The sequence below is a fragment of the Anarhichas minor genome, unplaced genomic scaffold (genome assembly GCF_050575085.1).
Source record: "Anarhichas minor isolate MPS153535 unplaced genomic scaffold, ASM5057508v1 ptg000030l, whole genome shotgun sequence".
Lineage (NCBI taxonomy): Eukaryota > Metazoa > Chordata > Actinopteri > Perciformes > Anarhichadidae > Anarhichas > Anarhichas minor.
In genome coordinates, this window is record NW_027466476.1 from 2,713,584 (window position 1) to 2,739,864 (window position 26,281).

At 40.5% G+C, this 26,281-nt stretch overlaps 2 protein-coding genes across 2 annotated transcripts; one reads left to right on the forward strand and one right to left on the reverse strand.

Moving 5' to 3' along the window:
* Positions 1-8,663: 8,663 nt before the first annotated feature.
* tmem230b (transmembrane protein 230b) lies at positions 8,664-10,617 on the reverse strand. Its single transcript, XM_076104727.1, has 3 exons — positions 10,301-10,617; positions 9,163-9,285; positions 8,664-9,079 (listed from the first exon to the last, which is right to left on the reverse strand). Exons 1-3 carry the CDS (start codon positions 10,394-10,396, stop codon positions 8,939-8,941), a joined length of 360 nt encoding a protein of 119 aa, XP_075960842.1. The 5' UTR covers positions 10,397-10,617; the 3' UTR covers positions 8,664-8,938.
* A 9,278-nt stretch (positions 10,618-19,895) lies between these two features.
* On the forward strand, positions 19,896-25,721 carry adra1aa (adrenoceptor alpha 1Aa). Its single transcript, XM_076104771.1, has 2 exons — positions 19,896-20,808; positions 25,168-25,721. The coding sequence occupies exons 1-2, from the start codon at positions 19,911-19,913 to the stop codon at positions 25,719-25,721; spliced, it is 1,452 nt and encodes a 483-aa protein (XP_075960886.1). The 5' UTR covers positions 19,896-19,910.
* Positions 25,722-26,281: the final 560 nt, after the last annotated feature.

The window sequence follows — 26,281 nt, forward strand, 5'->3', positions numbered from 1 at the left end:
TATGTTTACATGTCAGTGTTACATAATTGTGTCTGTTTCTTTTACTGTTTTGTGTGTTTTAACAAGTTGATCTACAACAATTACATGACATAATACCTGAAAATGCTAAACTCAAAAGATGACCAGCTGCTCCTGATGACTTACTTAATTTGGGGAAATCTATTTAACGTTTTGATAGTATGGATCCATTTTGTGAATGATCGTTTTACGGTTTCGAGTAGTATTAACAGCTTTTTGACGAAGACGCCAAGTGAGAAATGTCTTTAACCATTTGGTGAAATGAATTATGGAAATGAATTGTAAGTGTATGTGATGGATCCATACACGCATTAGCATACTTACTTAGCAGACAGATGGCTACAGCAGTGGTGACAGCCTGAAGCCACCGTCTCTCCAGTCCCATGGCCGTCCGTCACACTCCTTCACACATCTCCCGACCTGAAGGAGAAGACCACACATCTCGTTCACTCTTCAACAGAAAGCTACTACACCATTGACAGCGTCACTGCTGTGCAAGGACATCCCTCACATCCCCCCCGCAGAAACAAACTGTAATCCCTCCAGTTAACATCAACTCATAATCCAACTACTACACTATATTCCAGATGCTTCTTGGTTAAAAAATAACTGTATTCTTTGAAAACACTTAATCCTTTGGAAAATTGCATGTCTGAGCTGTGGTTGGATTAAGGCAAATAGGGTTATTTCAACAAGTGTCTGCAGAGGCCAAAGTGTGTGTGTGTGTGTTTCCACAGAGAAGACAAGGCTCTACTTGAAGTGTATGTACAGATTAACCTGATGCTTGTGATTGGTTCAGCTCCTCCAGACGGTCTCGTCTCACGCTAAATAGGCCAACAGCAATTGACAGGTGACACGAGCAATATTGAAAGGTGCGTCTCTCCTCAAACTCCAGATGTTACCTTAATACCACTGCTTAAAAAAAAAGGGGGGACTTAAGTGACATAAATAGACATTTGACGACGCCGCTAAATTAAACTGAATTCGAGGCTCCATCGAGTACAGCACGTGTCAAGCAGCAGACGGCAGCAAGTGCAGTTCACCCGACTATCAAACTCACAAACAGCACACGCAAACAAACCAGCACAATCCACGGATTTATATCTCCCAATGAGCCGCGAACAAGACTCCACTTGAACAAATTGTGGGTCTACAGTGCTTCAGTCTGGAAGAGGAGAACAGCTGCAGCAACTCGTGAGGCCCTCCACCTTAAATTGGATTGGAGGCACAAGTTTAAGTTGCTGCCCTTCAAACATAATGGAAGACCTTGCCCCCTCCCCTGAAGTCAATCCACTCACCTCTAATACCAGCTTATTACTTTGAGTTCACTTAGGTAAGATAAGAAGGGGGCTTTCTTAGAAATCCAGTGGGTGGTGGGTATTAGCTGCTGCTGTAAACACTGTAGAAACGCAGCATCACTGAGTCACATGACGGACATGTTTTGTCTCTTAGCAGATATGCTTGCACTCGAGTAAACAAACATCCCAGAATAGAGCAGCAAAAAGATGCATTTATCTCCTTGCACGGGGTTGAGACTGTTGCTGCTGGAGCTGGCCCGTGAAGCTATGTGATAACTTTTGTTTTAGCATCTTTCTAAAAGAAGCAGAAGACAAAAAAGTGCCACAAAGGCAAAGAAGAAGAGTGGGACAAAAACACATTAGAGTGGGGTTAGCTTTACAGTAAAAGCTGATGAAGAGAGGGGGGGGGGGGGGGGGAATGGACATTTGCACGACAGAATGTTTGTTAATGAGGAAAGGATTACTCCTACTGTGCAAACCGTAGTCGCTCAGCGGGGGTACCGGAATAAACGGGACTCTTATAATGGATTAAAAAAAGAAAATAGGGAAATAAATATTTTCTCTGTAATAATTTGTGGGTCACCTCCAGCAGTCCAAAAAAAAGAAGAAGATGGAAACGATTGCACATCAATGCATCATCTAGACTGTCATCTTCACAGTCATTTTAACGACGTGATGGCAAAAGTGATGAGCAAACCCCATCATATATCTAAACCTCTTGCTCATATCCAGACCACAAGTGACTTTTGACAACCTCAACAATTACTAATCTTGTCTTTGCTCCCGTCTGCTCTGCCGTGCCTCCACACCAGAAGACATGACTCGCTTGTGGCAGACAGACAGACAGACACACTGAGCCGGTGTATTACAGAGGAAGCCTGGAGGGAAGCTTTTTGTCTGCAGGTGCAGGAGAAGACAGAAGACAACGGGTTATTTCCTCAGGCAGCAGAGCAGAGCAAGGGGCCATTTAATTGACATGTACACAGAGTACCTCAGAAAAGAGTCCAAATATTTAAACCAGGACATGGAGTCAAAAAGACCTGAAAGCAATTACGGTCTTTATCTCCCAAGTAACTTACAGAGATAGAATAATGTAGACATCTCCTATTCAACTATTCCAAGGTGAGAGGGGTTTACTCCTGCACGCTAATCTCCTCACGAAGGTATCTGAGGGAAAGCTGACAGAATTAACCACTTCTTGCAAATCTCACACAACCATGCAGAGAGAGAAGACTGAATGCGTCACAGAACTTCTTTACTTGAAATTAAGTGGCGCAAATGGGACGGACATCGGCAGTGAATCAGATAGGACCAGAGTGATCTTTGACACTGAAACAATGCTGTGTTTGGGATGTAAAAGGTAAAAAAGTGACAATACAAACAAGCTCATTACCACTCAATTTAGATTTGTAACACGCGTGTGGACACAGTCTACCGGTCCGATGTTTCTCTGGATTTCAATGACACAAATTGCTTTAGATCTAGTCATGACTTAGCCTGCTGGACTGTACATTTGTAACACCCACACTAATCCTGCCCGGCTGCTCCGAGTGTTAATAGTGTAATTGAATTAGAGCTCAAATTGGTGAGACAAATCAAGGACACTCTTGTCATCTGGCTGTGAAGACATCAATCACTGCTAAATCAAGTCACTATCACCTCCACACGGGCGGATTATCTGCTGTAGAGCCAGCAGGTCGCGTTGTCCACATTTTATGTTGACCACAGTCAACAAGAAGCAATGTGGACTTTGACTTCAGTAAAATATAACTAGTGTACCGGTGATCCTCTAGAACAGACCACTAGACACCTCATTGTAGAAGCTACTTCTCCCATCTCCACTGCCAGGCAATAACTTAATAATTGCAGACTCAAACCATCATGTGCACAATGTGGTAATACCATCTAAAGAATTCAGATTTCACTTAAATATTAGCAACAAGGAAGAATACAAGTAAGAAGCTGATTCTTTGCTGTCAGCTGCAACTCATCTCTGAATCTCACTAGAATGAACATATCAGGAGGCATAAAGTGAACACTGCAAAAGTTAAGGATTACTTTGTAATGGTGTTACATAATGCAGGAGTTAACTCAAGCAGTGCGGCAGTCTTTTCTGCCACCTTGTTCACTTGATATGTGACCATACATTGAAGGTTTCTTTTGACCTCATGTGTGTGAGAGCATGTGCGTGTTTTCCCTCAGTACCTAAGCAGAACTATCAGCGATGTTAGCGACAGATACAGGCCTGACAAGAAGTAGCATTACTCTCTTAGTAATCCTTGCTAATCCTGACAGAGGCCGTAGCCTCAGCGCAAAAAAAGCCTGGAGCACTTCAGCAGGAACTACAAATGATACTCAAGCAGGTGAACAGAACAATGCAGAGGCAGAAATGTCGTGCAACCGGCCACAGCAAAGATAACAGATCTGCACAACTAGTACATGTGCCAGTTATTTACACGGGACTGGGTTGCCTTGACTGGTTGCTCCAGCCAATACAACGCAGCAATCAATCCATGGATGTTGTCCCCGGCACTGCAACCCAATTACAGTATCTGTATTGACATTTATTCTCACTAAAGGAAATGAGCTGGGCACACCGTGGGCACGCGAGAGAAGCCCTAGTCTCGTGATTGGGAAAGCCTACTGTATATGGATTAACATGGTGATTGCTGGTGACCTAACACATATACTGTAACATTATCGACTAATGACCATGGATCCAACGCTTTGCATTCACTCACACAGAGGAACTTGAATAGTGCTACCTTTACTATGCAATGCAAGTTTTCAGTATTTGTGTAAAACTGGAAATGACAGAAATAAATCACCTGGAAGCTCACACACACACACACACACACAACTGGACTGATTTCATACAGCTCAGTGGTCTCAGGGGAGCGGGGAACGACATCTAGTGAAAGCAAAGCAGCTCATATCCTTCTTGTAAGTCTTTGTCCTTCCCTGCCCCCAACTCTGGGGAAAAGGTCGGTCCCATAAAGCTACTTGCAAGACACCAACGTGAGGGGAGCTGAGGGTCAAAAGCCAAAGGTAACAACCTCAGGAGCCGAAGTCTACCGTTGAGGCGTGGCACTGGAACAAACCGTAAAAATCTAATCTCACTGGTATGGTTCTCATTTCTTCTGTAAGGGACCAGATGTAAAAGGCTCTTTCATACAAGTCAACACGAATGAGACGTAAAACGTGACCGTTTATCGTCCTTACCTTTGTGAGGCACTTTCTCCAATCTCCCTTAGCTTATACTGCATGTGCTTTTTTACATTTTTTAATCTTGACCGTCATTAACACAGCAATTTGGAGTAACCACCTTCAACTCATGAATGACTTGTTTTTCAATACAATCAATTTCCTCCAGCATGACAATCTGTTTTGAAAAGTGCAACGCACTGGTGAAATATCACGGCCCGCTGATTGTTGAATTATGCGGGGTATCACTGTGTAAAATTATACCGGAGGTGGTATCTGACGTGCTCAGGCTTTGTTAAACTGGAGGGTCGTGATGATACGCTCAACATTTCAAGGATTCCGGAGGAAAAATGCAAAATGGCTTTGGGAACATGCAGTAGCTGTCACCCCATCAATAATTTAAAAGCAATCACAAAAACAGACTCGCAATTTAGAAATCTTATAATATGGCCCAACACCAGGGATTACACACATCCAGAGTGATGTGTGCCTCTGTGCACCTCATGTCTCACCAACCAGTAATAACAAGCACAACAAAAACAAAGGAAGGCACACACTAGAGCGGGGAGCCTCTATCGTGTAAGAAAAAGCACAACACGGTAATATGTTTGTGCCCAGCACAGTGCACCATGCGGAGCAGCAGCATAATAGACGGTCTGGTCCGGATAAAACAGACACCGAGCCTCAAGCTCTTTATGTCTGCACCTCTACAGTGAATAGTGATGCTCAGTCCTTCATGTCACCAAACAGACCTCCTGTAAAACAGAACAGGTGCATCTTTTGTCTGACTGGTGAGTCTAATCCAGCTGAGAGGAGGGAGCACTGAATAAAAAATAAACAACAACAACACTATTCCAACTGACTATTGTTCTCAGTATTTTAATCCCGGGAGTGAGAACAGAGTTCCCTTTTGGGTCATTACAGCGTGCTAAACCTATTCACTGGTATTACAAAAAAAAACACACACACTCACTCGGAGATAACAAGTGGCGCATGTGATACACTAAACATAAACAAAGGCGCGATCTGGCACTGTATCTACTGGTAGTGCATGTTGCTGTGGATCTAAACTAATGTCATAAATACAGGTCTATAGAGGATGCTTTAGCTGGATCCTTACCTTGCTTCAGGCACTTTTTCACTTAAAGATGAAAGTGAAATCTTTCAATCCATTGATGCTCTTCTTTTAGACTCGTGCTGCAGAACAAATGCAGCCGTCCTTTCCTTCCTCTTCAGAGAGAAGTCAGATTTTTTTTAAAACACCACTTTTAAAAGAAAAAGAATAAAGTGTTGGATGAAACGCAGGTGGTCACATTGTTTTTTTTCCTCGAACCTTGCGAGGATCAAAATTAAATAAAATCAATCCACGCCGTTCATTCTTAGCAGACTTCCTAAAAGAAAACTTTGAATAAAATCCATTAACCCAGGGCCTCCTTCATCAGTCCAACATCAGCACATTTAAAGTCCTTTTAAACTTTCCACGCCTCGGCTTTTATGTCCGCATTCGTCTTTGTCCAAACTTGCTGGAAGTACCTTTAATCATAAATCAGAGATTATAATTAACTTTACAAATATGTAGAACTGGCCCTCGGTCGACGCAGTGCAAAATCTATAGCCAAGTTTTATCAGAATGAGAGCGCACACTGCAGGTTTAGTTTAGAGTCCTGCTGTTGATACTCTCGCCGTGTCTCTCCTCCCATTATTATCATTTCCCCTCCTACTGCAGGGGACAGAAAACAATCACTGCACTTCCTGTTTCAGATTTCAAAATAAAATCCCTACCGACGAACGAGGTGGGTAAAACATCCATTGCTAAAACTATCAGTCAATTAAGCAATTTATCAAGCAATTTTAGTAATCATCAATAGTTTCAGCCACTTATTTAGATTAATATCAACACTAACTGTCTCTTGCTTTTCTAATGTGACTGAATTTCGTTTAGCTGCTTTTTGCTGATCAGAACAGAGTAATCATTAACGTTATAATTTACACTTGTGCTTTTCCTACAAGACAATGTACGACTGCCATGAAACTTATTGAAAGTAATTGCAGCCCTAGTCTTAAAATTAATGAAAAATTGCTGTTTTGTCTCCCATACCTACGTTTCACATTATTATCGAGAGCCAACGCTTTTATGTTGAAGTTGAAATAACCAACTTCCGCTAGTGTGCCACCTGTCTCTGTGTGACTTGACGCTGCTCGTACTTAACCGCCTCAGACAAAAGCGCGTTTTCGTGGGAAAGACTCGAGGAGCGTAACAAAAGGCAAACACACGCCTAAAGTAACGTACATGTTTGACTCAGGATTCAGCATAATAGTCACAAAAACATATGTTGTCATGAGATATATCCACATTTTCAAGTAACGTGTGGAATGGAGAACAGGTGTGATGTATTCAAAATGTAATTTCAAATGCTAGGTGTGTGAGTTGGGTTTGCCACACCCACCACTCACCCACCACCAACACCTTACAATGTTCCTTTAACTTAAGGACCAACTTGAAGATAATAAATATATTGAGCTAGCTACAACCGTACTTATCTGTAATATTAAAGGTTATAAATGTAACGATGACCACCATTAATACCCTACTGGAACAACACGTGTGGAAATGAGACGTCTTCTGAAGTCCATTTTCTCTGGAAATATTTGACAAATAACAATTTTATAAAAACCTGAATGTCAATGCAATGTGTAAATTAGACTAAGAGCTAATTTAGCATTACATTTGTACCTAACGTCACCTAACCCGCCCTTAATACCGACAACTCACTGCCATTCAAACGTTAGCTAAGCTACAGCTAGTAACGGTTCAGTTAGCTAACGGACCGTGCTAGCAAGAGCTGCTACATTCTTCTCAGAAACCTGACATTAGCTGTTTTTACTAAAGACATAAATCAAGTAACGTTATTGTCTATGTTATTGTGGTTACTTTTGAGTTTGGCTAGCGGCTATGCTAAGTTAGAAGACGCATTTACAATTAACGTGACCGTTATCTGTTGTACGAAGCCACGTGTTACTCTGTCAGAGATAACAGAAGAAGAAAACTAACTACACTATTATGTTTTTGTTCTATCTAATTTGGTCACCCTTAAAGCTTAACTTAATTTAGTAACTTTACTGTCAAGACTTTCATTACCTTACCACAAAACCACGTCTTCTGATGTCCTCGTTATTTGAGATGGATGTTTCTCTAAGATGTGATGTATTGGGGATTTTGGGACACCCACGAGGACAAGTTGCTCTTCCTTGTTTACCTCCAGTTTAAAACAGCCAATCAAGTGCTGAACATGATGACTCACACGTGGACACTGTTAAAAAACTGTAGTATTCCTACAATGTCACACTACAACTTGTAGTGTTTATTATCGCTTATTTCATGGCATTATACTGCCGCCTATCGGCCTGTATAGTAATAATTTATTTAATTAAAATCTTTAGACAGCACCCATTATATTACATTGTCCTGCAAAGCAGCTTCAAATTATGTTGAAATTGATAAGCTAGTGTAGCAGATTAGAGGAGGAAAGTTTTTTTTTTAAATTTAACAAAAATATCAGGTTTTATAGCTTGTGTACTTCCTGTTTGACAACATTTAGTCTCACTAGCCAGGTGCACCATATGGAGGTCAAAGGATTGACATTAATCACATGAAATCCTCCGAGGAATAAGTACTTTAAGCAGTAAAGAAGAATAAAGCGGAGAGTAAGGGAAACTGTTATTTGGTATATTGATCGTAGTGTGGACAGACCAATATGGCCTTTTATTAAATATCTGTTTTCTGCCAGATGAGATATACAAAGATGCATGATGCAGGTTAATCACTTAGCCTGAAATCTTTAAACACAGTTATCTTAATTTTCCTTTAAAATAATTAATTACAAGCCAGTTTTATGAGTTCTCTCTATCCTCAAACAAGTGGGTGGATCACCTCAAATTACAAAACCCACTGACTACAATTTTATTTGGCATGAAAATACATTTTGAGAATTGGCTCGACTTGTGTCGAGAAGTATCAGCTCTGTTTCGGTGCAAAAGTAGCCACATGGTTGAATTCCTCTACATACTGTACTACGAGCTAAAATGTGTCCTCTTGTAGACCAACTCAGTGTAACGTTATAATAAACAAATAAAAGATACCCATCAAATTATAGTTTTATTGATTTATCAAGCCAACAAAATAAATCAAACAATGTCCGATACTGATTTGGCTTCAGAACAGCAGGCTGGCACCAACTACCTCGGCATGCAACCCTATGACGGCAACATCAAAATCATCCAGATTTAGATGAAGGTCATTTACAGAATCTATTTAAGCTTGTTTTCTTTCAAAATGTCAGCGCCTTTAAATTAGCAAAAGCAGAGTATTAGGAGTATACATGAGTGCATGAAGACAGTGGCTGAAGCTGTGGTGTCTGTCAGTCATCAAAGTCCGGGATGTCATCGTAGGAGTAGCCCCGGTAGCCCTTCGATGCATAGTAAGCTATTCGTAGGTGGTAAATTCCAGGGAGGAAGACAAGGATCCCAATGATAAGGACAGGAAAAGTTCGGTCTGAGTGCTGGAAGAGAGAAAATATTCATTTCAATAAAGTCAAATTATTGTTCATAGTGTAAAAACTCTGTGCATTACACAAGTACTCACAGTGGCTCCAAAGTATCCAGCCAGGAGAAGGGAGCCAATGACGATTAACAGCGAGCCGATCAAGAAGAGGACTGTGGCTAGTGCTATGGCTTTGTATGGGACTTTGGGTGGGCTTCTTTTGAACTGCGGAGGAGGTGAAATATTTAATTAAAAACACTTTTCACAGCATGCTTTTTGTGGCACTGCCTGTTTTCCCACTCATGTACTGAACTGGCCAGTCAAAATTAGTCTGGCTCATAATGTACTTGAACTTCTTAGAAAAGTGAAAGTCTGTGACTGGTTGACAGATTTCATTTTAGAGGAAGCTGACTGACTGTGTGAGCCATGAAAGTGTCATGTTACATTATGGGTTTGAAGATGTGTTTTGTTGGTTCTTCATTGCATTCTGTGAAATACTGTGAAAACCCCACCATTGTTACACAATTTATTAGACGTGCAGAGTGTTATTCAGCCTGTGAAAACATTTGTTAAATGACATTTGTGACTCTGAAGAAGCTTTTCCAAGTATGAGACAATGTTGCTTTCACATGGAATCAACCCTATGGACGGCACGGGAAAAACAAACAAACCGATGGAATGGCAGGACAGCAAAATAAAACACCCATGACCATATGTTGCTCTGGTGATGGAATAAAATATAATTATTTTGTGTCTACTATTTTATGTAATTATTCTAGAAATACATGCAGTTATACAATGCAGCTTTCTCTTTATGTTATATTGCAAACTTAAAACAACTTTCTCCTTGTGTGAGGGAGCTATGTAACATCCAGTAAACTCAATACATATATCAGGTTGCATTGTGGGAAATGTAGGATCAAGTGTTTTGGAGTTTGACCCACACTAGGTGCTTAAAGTCAGGACATTTTCAGAACTTTTTTCTTTCTTTTTTCCTCCAATGTTATTAAAATGCAATACTACATCACTGGAGTAGCCTACCCCTTTATGTCCAGAATTGCTGCTATAATCACTATGTGTGTGTGTGTGTGTGTGTGTGTGTGTGTGTGTGTTTGTGTGTGTATAGAGAGAGAGATACTGTTATAATGCCTGAAAATCACCCACCATAGATCATTTTAATACAATTTCATAAAATGCATGCTATGGGTAGAGTGAACTGATATCACACAATACGTCTTACCTGTAAATCGGTGTAGCCGTCATCATCAGTGGCCAGCCTGGAGTACCTAACTTTACTGTTCGGGCTGTCGTTGGACACAACGTTACGAGCTGGCATCTTCTCGGCTTCTTCTTGCAAACAGTTTGTTGTTGTGTTTCAATGAGGCAGAAGCAGCTTCGGCTACAGATGCATTGTCGACACCATCATCACTCAGTTAAATCTTACACCAGACCCGACGCACGACCGTTATTTTTTCCTAAAACTCGTTCTGAGAAGCGATTACAGCGAGGCGTGTTGTCTATTATCTTCTATCATGGGTCCTTCCGTGTTTTCGCCTCGGTCTGCAATGCGCCTGCGCACACTGATGAGTCGTCTTCCTGTTATTCCGGTGATTTCTGCACCGCTCCGTACCCATCACAAGAGGGCCCTGTCGAGTGTTCTGGTGTAAAATGACCAGGTCATTGAGAGCAGCAGACTGATACTCTGGTGTCGAGATTCATCTCTTTGTGGGGATGTTCATTTCCTGAGATGTTCTCCCAGGCCAGCTTTATAATCACACTGTGTTCTCTGAAGATAAGGTTTCTGTCTAAGCTGCAGATTTTTGATACACATACAGTCCTCCTCTGAAGGCTGTTTTGAGCCAGGAATGCAATCTTGTATAATCAAACACAATATCTATTTTACAGAGCCTACTTGCATGGACATTTTCACAAAACAAAAAATAAGAGCATAGGTGTCCATCAGATCAAAATCACATGATTATTTCCAAACAACGTACTAAATCTGCTACTTTTCTACAAAAATGGCACAGAAAGTCTCTTTGATTTCCATTATCTAGCAAAATAAGTCACAATTCTATCTATTTTACAGAGCCTACTTGCATGGATATTTTCACAAAACAAAAAATAAGAGCATAGAGTCCATCAGATCAAAATCACATCTTATTATTTCCAAACAACATACTAAATTTGCTACTTTTCTACAAAAATGGCACAGAAAGTCTCTTTGATTTCCATTATCTAACAAAGTAAGTCACGATTCCATACTAATAATTGCTGAATCTAGCTGTTTTATATTTTGAATAGAAACATTTGATCCTTGAGATATTGACTTTGGGAGGAGCACCTGTCTATGTTAGTGTATATTGTGTTTTCTCTGCCAGATGTTGTCGTCTCTCTAGTCATGCGCAGCAATAATGTGGCCTGTGAATGACTGACCTGGAAATAGACAGAACACAAAAAAATGACATTGGCTGACAATTCCCCTGAAATCAATAATTAAAGCTGCTGTGGTTCAGGTAGGTTTCCTTTTTTTTCTAATTGTATTTTTTACATTCTCCTGATGGTCTGTGGAAAATTGGACTGTCACATAGACAAATATAGACTCTCCTGCCTGCAGAATTCAGATAGCTTTTTTCCCTGAATCTGCACAACAGTGGATCATTGTGGTTTTAGCTTTCTGGCAGAGCGGTGCATGGTACAGTCAAGGGTAAATGCCCACAGGTAGTATATAATCGAGAAATACACCGCTCTGTTGAAGAGCAGTAATAATAAAGTAAATGCATATTCGTATTAGATGTGCTGGCAGTATCAATAATAGGCTCAAGTCTCAAGTGATCATTAGTACGCTCAATGGCCTTGACTCCAAGTCGCATTGTTGTAGCTTAAGGCCATACTGTTGCTCTCTGGAAGGATATAAACTCCGAAACCATCCATCTGTATTTTATATTCCTGTTGTTTTTCACTGCATGTAGTAACGCAGTGCATTATGCTGCACGCTATTTTCTCTTCTCCTGATGCATATATTTACAAAAGTATCCAAGCCTCTGCTAAACATCATCTCTATAATCTATAATCCCACTTTTGTTTAAAGGGGATTAAACAAACATGCTTTTTCTTTTTCTTTAAAGCTTCAATATTACCATATTACTGTGCACACATGGAGTTCATTTGGATCCCACAAAGCTGGGCCTCCTGAAATTACTGATTGTGCAGACATGCACCTGCCGCCATCTTCTCTGTACCTGTTGCTGACAATAACAGCAGAGAACTTTACCCTTTCCTCGAGTAATGATGCCAGTTTCCTTACTTATATCTCACTGTGCTGTGTGACCGCTTCTTGGCTGCACTTATTAGCGGATACCAACTCTGAGTCACTGCTGCAAATTTCTTTGTACACCAAACGACTTATTTGTCCCATGTTTTCACTTGAACTTTCAACATCTACAAATGAAGGTCACTGCACAAGCTGCTTACCGTTACTTAGTCTGAATAGAGAAATTGGCATTTAAATAATCTGCTTCTCAGCCTTGAAACACTCCACAAGAGCAGATAAAATTATTTTATGCAATTATTTTACATTCAAAAATTCAAAATTAATGGGACTGGAGTAATGTACCTGTAAGTAACCCTGCTGCCCTTTTTTGAGCCATTACTTCATGCATTATTTAGTTTGTCTTGTCTGTCGTTTTTGCTGACATGCATGTGGGTTTTAGGATTTCAATGAGATTTTCCTGCAAAATATTTGTGCAAAGTACTTCACAATACAAATTACAATGGTGCTCAAGTGACAGCTGCAGTTGTGATTTATTAATCAGATGACAGTGTCACTGGTCAGAGGGGGGGGGGGGGGCGGTGAATGTTGCCATGTTAGATAATCCCTGCCACTAGACCATAAAGCCTGTACAGAAGAGCACCAGCTAAGCACACTGAGCCCTAGGGGTGTGTGTGTGTGTGTGTGTGTATGTACTGTATGTTGTGGTGCGAAGACAGCAGCAGTCGCCCCCTTATAACCCTGGGGTATGACACTGAACAGTAAGAGAGCAGCATTTAGGCCATAATTAGAGTCCTGTTCAGAGTGCAGTTCTGTCTGCTGAGATAATTAGGTCTGTCTTCATTACAGCTGTTGCAGAAAGCACCACAACTGAAGCCCAATAAAAGGTTGAACCATTATACCACTTAAACATTATCCAATCTCCCAGTGGCGCAGCTGTTTTACATTTAAACCCGCCAGGTTTCAGAAATAATAAAAATGTGGCATGTGGGTTGTGCACAGGTGCTGCTGTGCAACTAGCTTTTCAAAATGTGATACATGCTTGCAAAGACTAATAAAAGTCCTTTATTTTTAGGTTCTTTGAGTCACATGTGGAGGAAATTGAGCTGATTTGTGGTTTTGCGCTTTGCTTGTATTTGTGCTCATATATGTACTGTCATACAGGATGGTTGCAGTTACAGGAGTATTTTTAACTCTTGTCTTGTCTTTTGCCAATGATCAGTCAAGTGTTCTTTTCTCTTTCTCTGCATTTCAGGTTCGCTGTATTTCTGTGTGGGTGGAGAGCTCACTGCTGCAGGACGCTCCACATGAGGGGCTTCTTCTACGATGACATATTCAATCACCTTTATTTCACAATGTCATCTCAGTTTTATGGTTTATGCAAAGAACTGCAGTGGTCCAGTGATTTCGAGAATATGATTACACATGAAGTAGCAGTTTCCATTTTGAATTAGCCTTTTATACCATTCTTTACTTCTAACGCTATATACCACTTCACGGATAGACAAGCACATAAGTGCCCTGAATCATAATGCTGTTTGCATTTACCTGTTCTGATGATTGGAATCTGTGCCTCTTTTCTCTTAAGATTTTGTCAAAGGCAGAGCCATACGTGAGGAAATCTCTTGATATGCAATGAAGGTGAATGTCACTGTAAATGCCAACATTAGTTACAAATGCTCGGTTCTGGTTTGTTGCCCCTGTGACAGGAAATGTGTCTTCCGTGGCAGAGGTATTGATTTCAGTATCTTTCAAACTCAACAGCCCGCCTCACTGCACGGGCGGTTGAGACATAGGTAATTGCTTTTCCAGCAGGTTAGATAGCACGATAGACCCTATAACAAGATGCAAATCGAGGCAACCAACAAGCACAGAAGAAACATACAAGTATCATTTCACTGCTTCATTATGTTTGTAATCTTTTTTCAGCATGGGGTTGTTAAAATGGAAACATAATTACACAATAATTGATCTGCGAGTTGAATAAATACTTAGAAAGTGTTCTGTCTGTGTCAGTGCAAGACAGCCATGCATGCACACTAATGAGACAAAATCTCCCTAAATGTTATGATAATTGTAACCTAAATTGCCGTGAAAATAGTTTTTTTTCCATTTTAAAAACACTGATAAAAAACAATCCATTTATTGTACACGCAAAATTATAATCTATTTATGTTACGCATTGCTGATGTGATTGTACTTTTAGAGATTTCAGGAGTGTGCTTGTAACTTTGCTTTTGATATGCCAAAGTGGATTTGTCCACTGGATATAACAGCAGGTATAAGGACACAGAGGATTGTACGATGAAAGCGCCGCCATTGATTGAGCAGAGAAGCTGTACTTTAAACGGTCAAACGTTTACTTCACAGAGAGGCTTAACATCTCTCGCTGTGAGCCGGCGGTAGCCTCAGGTAATACCTTCATATCTGGATCCAACAGGAAAACAAAGAATGAACCAACTGTCTTAAAAGAGGATTTGTACACAGTGGGAATAATCAAATCAGTAAAAAAAAAACAATTAAAACAAATCAATGTACTGTGTTTATTCATGTGTGCCTGTTTCTATGTCTCTTCATTATAGCTTAGTTGAAAAAATAAGAAATAAAAAGTGCAAGTGTTGAATAATAAAATGCCTGTTGAAATTGCAATGCCATAATTTTAATTGACTGTTACACCTCAGGGATTAACACATGTGTATTGACTGAGTTGTGCAACAGATAGCTGTAGCCTACATGCTGCAAATGTTGTAAGTAATAGTTCTGTGTAATTCGGTTCAAAACACAAAGACATTTTACAGAAAAAGCTCAATGAAATGATCAAACATTACAAGTGCATATTATACCCAATACCGAAATGGTCATCGTTTAGTGCACTAGCATGACGGCAAATGTGTGAAAGCTTCTTTATTATATCAATCCATCACTTGTTTATCCCAAGTAGCCGTTTCTAGTTAGTATTTTACCGTCCGTATGTTCAAAATATTTACACAATAATCATTTGTGCTGTAATCCAAAGCGTCACTGATATGGTAACTAAAACGACAACAACTTTTTCTTTAGTAGGCAACGTGAGTGACGCTCGATCACGAAACATTTGTGAATGAAAAGTCATGTTGAGTATAGACAGTCACTGTGATGACGCACAGGGAGTGATGCTGATGGGGGGTGATGTGAGGATGAGGATGAGGATGAGGATGTTTGGGTGGGTGTTGGTAGGGGGGTATCCGGGGGGAAAGTGGTTCGGGGAGAAAGCAGTGAGTCATTTGGTAGGCTACTCATCATTATCTGAAGAGACTTGGAGCACCTGAAGGTCGGGCGTTTATACCGGCCGATGTGAGGGCTCTCTCCATGATGAGCGCACTTTCCCTTTCACCGTCTCCGAGCGCGAGTCGGCAATCACCACCGCGTCCGAATGCGGCTCAGGCGATCCGTCGGGATTTGAGAATGAAACTCAAAGTTGAGGTGAGTCCCGGCAAATTGAACTTCAAGCAATCATTTTGAGGGGATAGTTGATTTTTGTCTCTTGATACCAATTGTCGCTCATTTAATTGAGGCGTTTCTGTAACTTGCTGTCCGCGCTGGTAATGCAGATGTTGAAAATTTGTATTGTTTCTCATCGCACGAGCGGACTTTTGATTTTTAAAAAAGAGGAAAGATTTCTCAGAATTTAAGAAGGTTATCTTATAAATGTAAAAGTATCTAGAAATAATGTTGATTTATTTTATATTTCAATTAAATTGCTATGATTTGTAAAGCAATTAAGTGATTTATCTCGAATTTAATGTGTTTCTAGTCGGGAGTTGCCTCTTTAAAATAACACGGCTGGGTCGCACTGATAAAAAGGCTTGTTAGTTTATATGATGCTACTTCTGTTTTATAATCTGTCTCAATCAATCTCTTTCACTTAAATCCTTAAGATGATGAGGTACCATCCTTCGAATGTCGTATTATTGTATAACAGTGGGTGTATATGAGAAATGCACTATGAGGTCTCCAATGACTGCAGACCATCACAAGTCCCTGTCTCCGCCATTTTTATTAAGGTGGATGGCACTTTCTGTCAGGTATCACCTACAGTCCCGCACAGTGGCTTCATCTTACAGAGCTGGGAATTACTCCGCAGGCAGTGAAGAGGCTGGGACAACAGAGCCAGAGTGGATATTTACTCCTGGCCAATTAAAATAGCTGCAGACATAGAGAGGCTGCAAGTCTCCCACTGTCCTCAACATAATTGTGGATTCCTGTCCAACTCTGAGCTGCAGCTGCTCATCAGCCACTTCAACAGATTGTTGTTTGTCTGTCTGGGAAACAGCCAAGAACACACATTTGTAGAATATCCTGTAGTGGAGAAACATGCTTGTAACATTTAACAAAAGTCAAAAGTCAAGACAAATTACTACTACATGTCCGGGAACAAGGCATCTAGCAGATTCAGCTAATTCATTATAGAGCTGATCATTTAGTTGTCCATTAGTAGGCTACACCTGCTCTGTCACTGGAAAACCCCCACTGTAGATATGTGTTATATACTCTTCATGAATATTAAACAGATCCATGCTGGAAAAGAGCCTAACCACTGTGCATTACATTACTGCACCTGGATCCATATGCATCACAATTGAAATCCTAATACTCCTCAAACTCAAACTGCAATTTAGTGAATCAGGAACCTGATGTGATTTAAGCTTTTATTTATTTATTATTTTAATCAAGAGTTTCAGTCTTATGATTGTAAAGTATGAGCAGCAATAATTACTCATATTAAGTTTTAGGTTCATCGGAAATCTTCCCGACATGTAATCTGGTCGACGCTCAAGAAATTAGTCTTCCTTCTTGAACACATGTTCTCTAATAAAAAAAGGGAAAGAAGGATAAACATGATGATTAGTAACCACTTCAATCTTTACTCCCATATTATATATTTTTAATGTCATAAAGTCACTGAGCAGCCTTAATTGTCACATACATCTCATTACTCTCACTGACATAAACGTCTGCCTTTGATGAGCGACTAACCAAAGAACAGGAGCAATGTGGTTTCAATCAAGTCAAGTTCAATATGACTGAACTTGTCTTATATTAAATCAATCAAGCTTAGTTCATTGTAACATAGTACGTTTAATATAACAGTAACAAACTATTTCAATGCTGGAGGTATTTTAAGCTGAGGTAATTTAATCATTTTTTAAAGCACAAAAATGAAGATGGTGTAATGAGCTCCTGCAGTTCTCCTGTGGATAAACTCTTACTTTCGTAATTACATTAGAGGCACCAGCAGTCCACCTCCTTCCTCTGCTTGAGTGGGTGGGAGAAGCTCTCGGGAGCTGCGTCATGACGGCTGCTTTAATGCTGTCTTTGCCACCATGACGAGCCAACCAAAAACATAAAGGCAGACTTTAAGCATGTTAAACAGGTGTACATCCAGTGAAGAGCAGGGGTTTGTGGGGGACAGAGGAAAAGGTCAGCCAATCGTTAATAGTGCAATGGAGGAGCAATGGAGGAGGGGAGTGGGGGCTAAAGATTTGAGGGGACTGTTAAATGCCTTTGCCCTCACCGTTGCCTTGGCACATTCTGCAGTATTGTTAATCTGGATGGATGGATGATAGATAGATAGATAGATAGATAGATAGATAGATGGATAGATGGATAGATGGATCGATAGATGAGAGATAGAAACAGCAAAAGAGGGCAACTCAGACGAACTTTTAATTTAGTCTCAAATAAAGCAGCTTAACAAAATCCCCAAATCGTCAACATGGCTGCACTACTTTCACCAGTCTGATGTAATCTACATTTAGGTAAGGAACACCCACATTACAAATGTCAGTAATCTGCTCATACAAGATTAATTTCACATCTGTCAAAGAGGAGGACTTCACATGGAACTAAGACATTGTTTTGAAGCCAATGGACAGAGCATTCAAGCTGAAATTAATTTGATGCATCAAAGTCAGAGGGAGCGATTCAGGCCGCAATCAACAGTATAGAGGAGCAGTGCACATTGTCACTTAGAAATCCAACTGAGCAACTGCATTTTTCAATTTATATAAACAATGAAAATAGCCTAGTATTCTGGCTTGGAAAAGAGGGTTTTCTTTTTTACCTTAATTTAATTTGTACTGTAGGTATTACAGAATGCAAAGCCAAAAAAACAACAATGTACAATTACGAGTGCATGCAGTTGCAGGGGGTACACTCACAAAAGTTAAGGAAATAGAACATTTTAGAAAATTAATAGAGAAGATCAATAACATTGTCAGTAAAAAATAATTTATAATTTATATTTATTATGGTTATCTTCTGTTGTTGTCTTTTATATGTACCAAAACTGTCCACTAACTAATCTGCCTACTTCCATATTTTAAAGCTCCCCAATTAACATGTTAAATATTGTTGTATAATTACAAAAAACATCTATTAATGACAATTGGTGTGTTATGGGCTGGACTTCTAGGAGGTTCTAGTCGGTGGATTGCATTTGGACAGAGCGAGGCTAGCTTTTTCCATAATTTATGTTAATTGCCTGCTGGCTGTAGCTTTATATATAGTGTATTAAGAGGTGCAAAAAAAGGTCACAGTGTGATATTGATTTGTTTAGTGGAGGGATTAAGAGCAAGGTCAGGTTTATCTAGCTATACTGGTTTGGCTCAATGCCATCTGGCGTTTTAATTGTGGGAAGCTTCCTAGGTGATTCCGTGGAAAAAGAATATGGTTAGTTCTGATTTCTTTATTACTCAACCTCATATTGTGTTTAGTCGATAAGCACAAGATGAGGCCGTGGACACATTGATCTGACAGCAGCTGTGGCTCAGACATTGTCTCTCGCCCACAGTCTTGATAGATCTGAGCCGTGATAACATGGAAAAGAAGTGCAAAAGTTACAAAACACACAAAACAAGGATGGATGCTTTTGGGCTTTTCTGTATGTGATGAATGTGTCAATTCTCTCAAAGCAGATTCTTCTGTCTTTCTTTTTAAAGGCGCTGGATCGTGTTGCTGTGTTGAGGCTGAATCTGTCTCTGGGTTCAATACTGAAGAGCCTGGATGTTGACGACTGCTCACCTGCCGCCTTATACAGAAAAGTGGTTTCTGACACCAATTTTTAAGACTTTCAAGGAATTGTATTCCCAAACTGCAGTTTTTGGTTCACAGAACATGCAGAGAGATTTTCCTAGATGTGAACACCCATCTGTGTATCCCATCTATAATGCTTTTCTAATAGGTTTTCTTTTGTACCAGCTGCATAATCACAGACAGTTTCAACATCACTAACATTTTCAAGATGGATTACCTGATTTCAGCAGAGTAAATTTTGGTCTGCATATATTATACTTCTCTCTCAGTGTTTCTGCATGCGTCCTGGAGTTTTATTTTTCTTGATGCGCGTAATGGTTCATTTGGCAGAGGCATCATCATTCAAATGATGTTGTGTAAAGACCGACTTAATGTGATCATTACTCTAATGGCTTTTATGAGAATGCCCTGATGTCCCTTTGTGAAACAAAATAAAATAGGTGGGTGTTACAGTCCACCTTTGCAACGCAGGACAGGGCTGAGCATCAGCTTCGTATTGGAATAGATGGTTCCTGTGCTGGACAACATGACCCCACCTCCTCCAACACAGAACTGCTCCAACTGCAGCCAGGTTTTAGTCCCAGAGCTTAACGTGGTCAAGGCTGTGGTTCTGGGCCTGGTTCTTGGCATCTTGATTCTGTTTGGAATTGTGGGTAACATCCTGGTAATCCTCTCCGTGGTTTGCCATAGACACCTGCGGACAGTCACACATTATTTTATAGTTAATCTGGCAGTGGCAGATTTGCTGCTGAGCTCCACTGTACTACCTTTCTCTGCTATTTTTGAGATTGTGGATCGTTGGGTGTTTGGACGGGCCTTTTGCAATGTTTGGGCAGCTGTGGATGTACTCTGCTGCACTGCTTCCATCATGAGCCTCTGTGTGATCTCTGTTGACCGCTACATTGGAGTCAGCTACCCTCTGCGCTACCCATCGATAGTGACAAAACGCAGGGCGCTGCTGGCAGTGATGCTGCTGTGGGTGCTGTCTGTCATCATATCTATTGGACCTTTGTTTGGCTGGAAAGAGCCGGCACCTGAGGACGAGTCCATATGCAAGATCACGGAGGAGCCCGCCTACGCTATCTTCTCTGCTGTGGGCTCTTTCTACCTCCCTCTGGCCATCATACTGGTCATGTACTGTCGGGTTTATGTGGTAGCTCACAGGGAGAGCCGGGGCCTCAGAGAGGGCCACAAAACAGAGAAGTCCGATTCAGAGCGGGTGATACTCAGGATACACAGAGGCAACACAAGTGTATTAGAGGACGAGTCCCTTCGCAGCCGCACACATTTCGCCCTGCGACTGCTCAAGTTCTCGCGTGAGAAGAAGGCCGCCAAGACCTTGGGCATTGTGGTTGGCTGCTTCGTGTTGTGCTGGTTGCCCTTTTTCCTGGTGTTACCCATCGGTGAGTATTGTCATGTTCATCTTGTATGTGATATTCAATCATTTAAGAGGATGCCCAAGATCTATGTAGCATTTGTTTGAGCAAAGCAACAGTTGTTTAAACAAGTTCAACTGGAAATTTAGAGCATTAATTTTGCAGCAAACAACTATTTGTGATGTAAAGATATAGTGGAGTAATGTCTCCCTGCGCAGAGAATGTAGTCACTCTCCCTCGTGTGTTGTAAAGTTTTTTAAAAAGTCCACCTACCAGCACCTAAAGCTCACAACTTGACAAATCATAGCATGTTACTAAAACCAAAGATTTAAAAAAAAAAAAAGCTTTCAAGGCAGACTTTGTGTCCTTTGGACAGAGCCAAGCTGTTCCCACGTTTCCAGTCTGTATGCTGAACTAAGTTAAACTGTCTCCTGGCACCAGATTAATATTGAACAGATATGAAAGTGGTATTCTCATCGAAATCTCGGTGATAGAGAAAATGTGCATGTTTCCCACAATGTCACTATTCCTTTAAAGATGCACAGGACAGTTATTTTAAAGGAGTAATATAGGTCGTCAAGAACATTAATATAGCAGCAAAAAATATTTGCTATGTAAAGATGTAGTGGAGTAATGTCTACCTGAGCAGAGAGTGAAGTTGCTCTCCCTCTGTGTCTGTGTGTGCTGTTATCAGAGCTCCTCCTTGCTTTGTTGACATAGCCGGGCCGGCCCTGCATAGACTTTTAATGCATGGTAGTGAATGAGCGTACCCCACTTGGCTCATGGCCTTTGCTCGACACTGCTCTCATACGGCAGTTACAGCAAAGTTGCCCTAACCGACGGCGTTGCTGCAGAAGATAGTGCCCACCCTCTCGTTCCCCCTCAGGTTAACACAGTTAGCAAAAGTGCTAAGTGCTCTGTTAGCTTTGAGCCACGTCGCCAAGTTCAGAGCCGTTGAGAGACGATAGAGATCTCGTATTATGCCCCTTTCCTTTTTTAATCAATACGATTTCACAAATTAAAAACAGATTCACATATTTAATAATCTGCACTCACACATATGAGTCAGACCACTTCAAGAAAGCTACTTAACGCCTGCATTAATTAATTTTATAGATCGATTCATGCCGCTGCCAGGTTTTTAAGTGCTAGCGATTTTAATGATGATTGAATTGCTCTTTTGTGGGTGCACTCTGAATTTACTGTCATTCATGCGAGCCTTGTGGCCTCTTGAGCAGCCTAGTAAATGTTGTGACTCGGCCAGGTAGACGCTCTATAAATAGGCCCAATAAAATGTTTAGATGTCTGACTGGCACAGGTGCTCTCCTCTCTGTAAACAAAAGCATAGCACTTCCGACCAACATGTATTTCAAACAGATATCTTTGAATGAAGCTAAAAGTAATTTCTTCCTGTCTCACTTCATCACAATGCCAGTCCACGACTGACAGATAAAGCCATCACATCAGTGTCAGACTTTATTTGATGTTCCCGTCTACTACTGTCCCTGAAGTGTGCTTGAGGGGAACTCGCACGGCTTGCAACTGCATGTGCTGGAGTCAATATGATGGGAATGTGAGAAGGAAATATGAGATATGACAAAACCCTCACAAATCCCTCTGGGCTTTTTAAAATTTATTCAATGCTATTATGCTTGTAAATTTAGCTGCAACCATTTGGCTTTTGCTTTTCCTGACTGGGAAATGAGAAAATGTTTACCAATGTTCCCCATCTAATCCTGGCATCAGACTGCATACCGCTGCCACAAGTCTCTGGACAATGAGAGATTTATGAGTAAATGACCAAGCAATGGTCTGGTTTTGTCGTGTACAGCTGGATACATCATGATTGTTTGATTTGGTTTATTGCAGCAGCCTAAACATTATTTTGAGAAAAATGAATCGTGGGAATTTGATCTTGTCAAAAAATTGAAAATGATGAGTTGTTTTAGCTCTGTGTTTGTTTGTGGATTGTCCTCTTCTCTCCTTGACATTTCAGGTAAATTAAAGAATAACTTCATTAAGTGATTGATGAAAAATAAATTTAAGTTTTCACTCTGGGTGTGGCCGGGTGTGGTCAGAAGTGCACTCTGTTGGACCTGTAACCACAATGATGTCAGGATGTACTGACACCCCCTGAAGTACACGTCTACATCACAACAAAAGGGTGAAAAGTTACACTCCTGTAGGTTTAAAACACAGGTTGCTCATGAGGATCCAGATATTACCTACAGAATCAACCAACTCTGCAATTCCCTTCAGCTCTGCTCTGCGTTTCAGCGTCAATCAGATCATTGTTTCGGTTTCACAGCCCACAACTTTACTGTTTTTTTATTCATTCTCACCAATGTCACCAATGTCATTTTAGGACCTAGCTGAAACAAATAAAAAAACACTGTAGCCTACACTACCTGTCTAGCAATAACAACAGAGAGACAAAGTTAGCTTGTGATTATAGTCGAACATTTAGCTAGCTGCTTAAGAATCAGATATTTTTCTCAGAAGTTGGTGGAGACCTGCGGTGCTACAAAATGAATCCAATGCAGATGTGGTTCCTCAAATGACCACCGGAGCCACTTTCAGCTTCACAACGGCTCTTCAGAAACCTATGGGTGACATCAGAGACTCGTCCATATTTCATACAGTCTATGGTGGAGACCAAAAACAGAGCCAAAAGGAGAGTAAATGTTTGACTTACTAGGTGGACACAACTCCAAATGAATGCTAATGTTGCTTTGTGTCTGAAGGATGTGTAAATAGGCAACTGTTTGCTGACATGTTCACCACAACAACTATATTAGGTGGAAATATGTCCATGTAGTGTTTTTAGATTGTTTTGCTGCCCCGGGATGGCCAAAAGTACTGTAATGCTACTTTAAAATGAATTCTGCTGAACTGAGTTCGAAGACATTTTAATATCTGTGGCATTGACATTCAACCTGAAACACGTTGTGCTTTATTTGACAACAATTGTAGTCACACAGTTTTCATATGACAACAGTCAGTTATGTTTTATTGATTTTGGACAACAATTTGTGTCTTGAACAGCTGCAATATCTTTCTTCATTCTCTATGAAGGGTTATAAAGGAATTGTTTTTTGGCACAGATGGGGATAAAATGTATGAGCTGCACAGCCACGCACAAAATAATTTGTTCTCAATCTCTCTCCATCTCTTCTCTCTATCCATCTCTGTATCACATTCTCATTTTTCAGCAGCAGCTCTATAGATAGATAGATAGATAGATAGATAGTGCAGTCACACAAGAAAGCAGCCATTTAATTATTCTGTTTCACTGGCAGTCACTGGATACATGAAGAGTCATATGTACAATGACTAACAGGGCTGCATGTAATGTGCCTGTTAAGTTATTTTCTCTGCTTTTTAATTAAGGATCCAACGCATGCTTTCTGATGTGAATACGTCACAAGCAGCACAATTCATGAAGGCAATTTTAATAAAATCGTTCACCTTGATGGCAAGTAGGGAGCTTTGTTTAGTCAAAACTGGATTCAATTGAAAGACTAAGTGGATATTAATCAGAGCAATTATGTTTCTCCCATTATGTTTCGTTCATTTGATATAAACACAACCTTTGATGCAACAATATGTAATCATTCAGCTCACCACTTGGGTCCAGACTGAAATATCTCAATAATTGTTAGATGCATTGTCATAAGATATATTATTTTACAGATGTTCATGGTCCCCAGAGGATGAGGTGATACTCAGATTTTTTTCTGCTTGCGCCACCGACTGGTTGGCAGGCTAAATGTAATATCTCAAAAACCTTTGGAAGGATTGCCGTGAAATTCGGTACAGATATTCATGGTGGACAGAGGATGACTCCTAACGACTTTGGTGATCTCTTGACTTATTCTTTAGCACCACCAACTGGTGAAACTTTTCACTTATTCAAAATATTGACATATAAAACATGGATTCGAAAATTCTGAACAGACATTCATGTTCATTACATGCTGAATCCGGAATCATGAGGTTGACATTTGTGGTTTAGAGTGAGTTCTATTGGATGGATTACAGTTCATTTTTTTTACAGATTGCCTTCACTGTCTCTAGAGGACACCAAACAGCTGCACAACTAATTGCATTCCCATCAATGACACCTGTACTTTGTGTTTAGCTAATTAGCATGCTAACACATGTAAATTCAATATTACCTGCTTAACATTAGCATGGTAGCATTGTAACTGAGAGCATGTTTGAAAGCTAATGTTAGCATTTAGCTCAAATTGCACTTGTGCCTTCCGCATCACAGAGCCCTTGTTTTCTAATATATCAAACTCCATGTTTCAGAGTTTAGTTGGGATATTGTGTTCCTTCTGCTGTCCTGTTAATGCAATGTTTATCACCCTAATGTTCCCACAGGCTCCATCTTTCCCGCATACAGACCTTCAGACACTGTCTTCAAGATCACGTTCTGGCTCGGTTACTTCAATAGCTGCATCAACCCCATCATTTACCCGTGCTCCAACCAGGAGTTTAAGAAAGCTTTCCAGAGTTTACTCGGAGGTCACTGTCTGAGAAAGACACCCAGGCCACACCATCATCATCTGAGGGCAGGTCAGAGTCAAACTCAGGGTCACAGTCAGCCCCTCACTCTGGGACTGGACAGCAGGGGGGCGCCCTGTCGGCTCAGCCCTTCCTCCTCCATGGCCCTGTCCAGAACCCCCTCCTCCAGGGACAGCAGGGAGTGGAATGTCTTTCCCGGAGGCCCCTCAGGTGGATCAGGACCGGTCAAGACGAGCAGGGATAAAGTGGCCAAACTCTGCAGTAAAAGCTTCCATCGGACCTGCTGCTGTGTCTTCAGTGGTGGGACTCCCCCGCAGGAGTCAAACTGCGCCCAGCCGCCTCCAGTCGGAAACCTTCCCACCATTAAAATCCACCAACTGTCCCTGTCAGAAAAAGGAGAGCCTGTATAGCCACTGTAATCCTTCATCCATTAGTCATGACTCCTCTTTCAATGTCACGGATGAGAATATATTTCCTTTTGCACAGTTGGATGAGTTGTATTGGATGGTGGCTGCTTTGAATTTTTATATTTTAAAAAGTTTCAGCTTTGATAACATTTTGTGATTTTTCCTGGATGTATGATTGTCAAAGAAAAAGAAATATCTATATTTATCATACATATTTTATTTGACCCCTTTAATTAAGAAGATGGCTTGTATTTATTTCTAAAAACAAACTGCAGCAGAATACAGCGTAGAAGGGAAGAAAATAAAGCAAATGTGTATCAAATTTTGTAAATAAAAAAAAGAATCCCTGAAGTGGATCAAAAGAAAAATTCCTCATAGTAAAGAGACCAAAATATTCCAATGTGTTTACATGTTTTATATTACCGAAGAACAGTTCAAATGTATAAAAAATGTTCATAGGAAAATTTTATATATTGCATGATTTCACCAAAAATTTTAAAACTGGTCAGTGGTGCTCCTGTTGTCTCCAAAGTGTGCCTAATGCTGTTCCTGTTGTCAAAATA

Bases quoted from the DNA above. Each gene is read 5' to 3' on its own strand.
- tmem230b (XM_076104727.1), bottom strand. From the start codon at position 10,396: ATGCCAGCTCGTAACGTTGTGTCCAACGACAGCCCGAACAGTAAAGTT. The intron at 9,286-10,300 runs GTAAGACGTATT...CCTCCTCCGCAG, and splicing joins ACGGCTACACCGATTTACAG to TTCAAAAGAAGCCCACCCAA. The intron at 9,080-9,162 runs GTGAGTACTTGT...TCTCTCTTCCAG, and splicing joins CTGGATACTTTGGAGCCACT to CACTCAGACCGAACTTTTCC.
- adra1aa (XM_076104771.1), top strand. From the start codon at position 19,911: ATGGTTCCTGTGCTGGACAACATGACCCCACCTCCTCCAACACAGAAC. The intron at 20,809-25,167 runs GTGAGTATTGTC...ATGTTCCCACAG, and splicing joins TTTCCTGGTGTTACCCATCG to GCTCCATCTTTCCCGCATAC.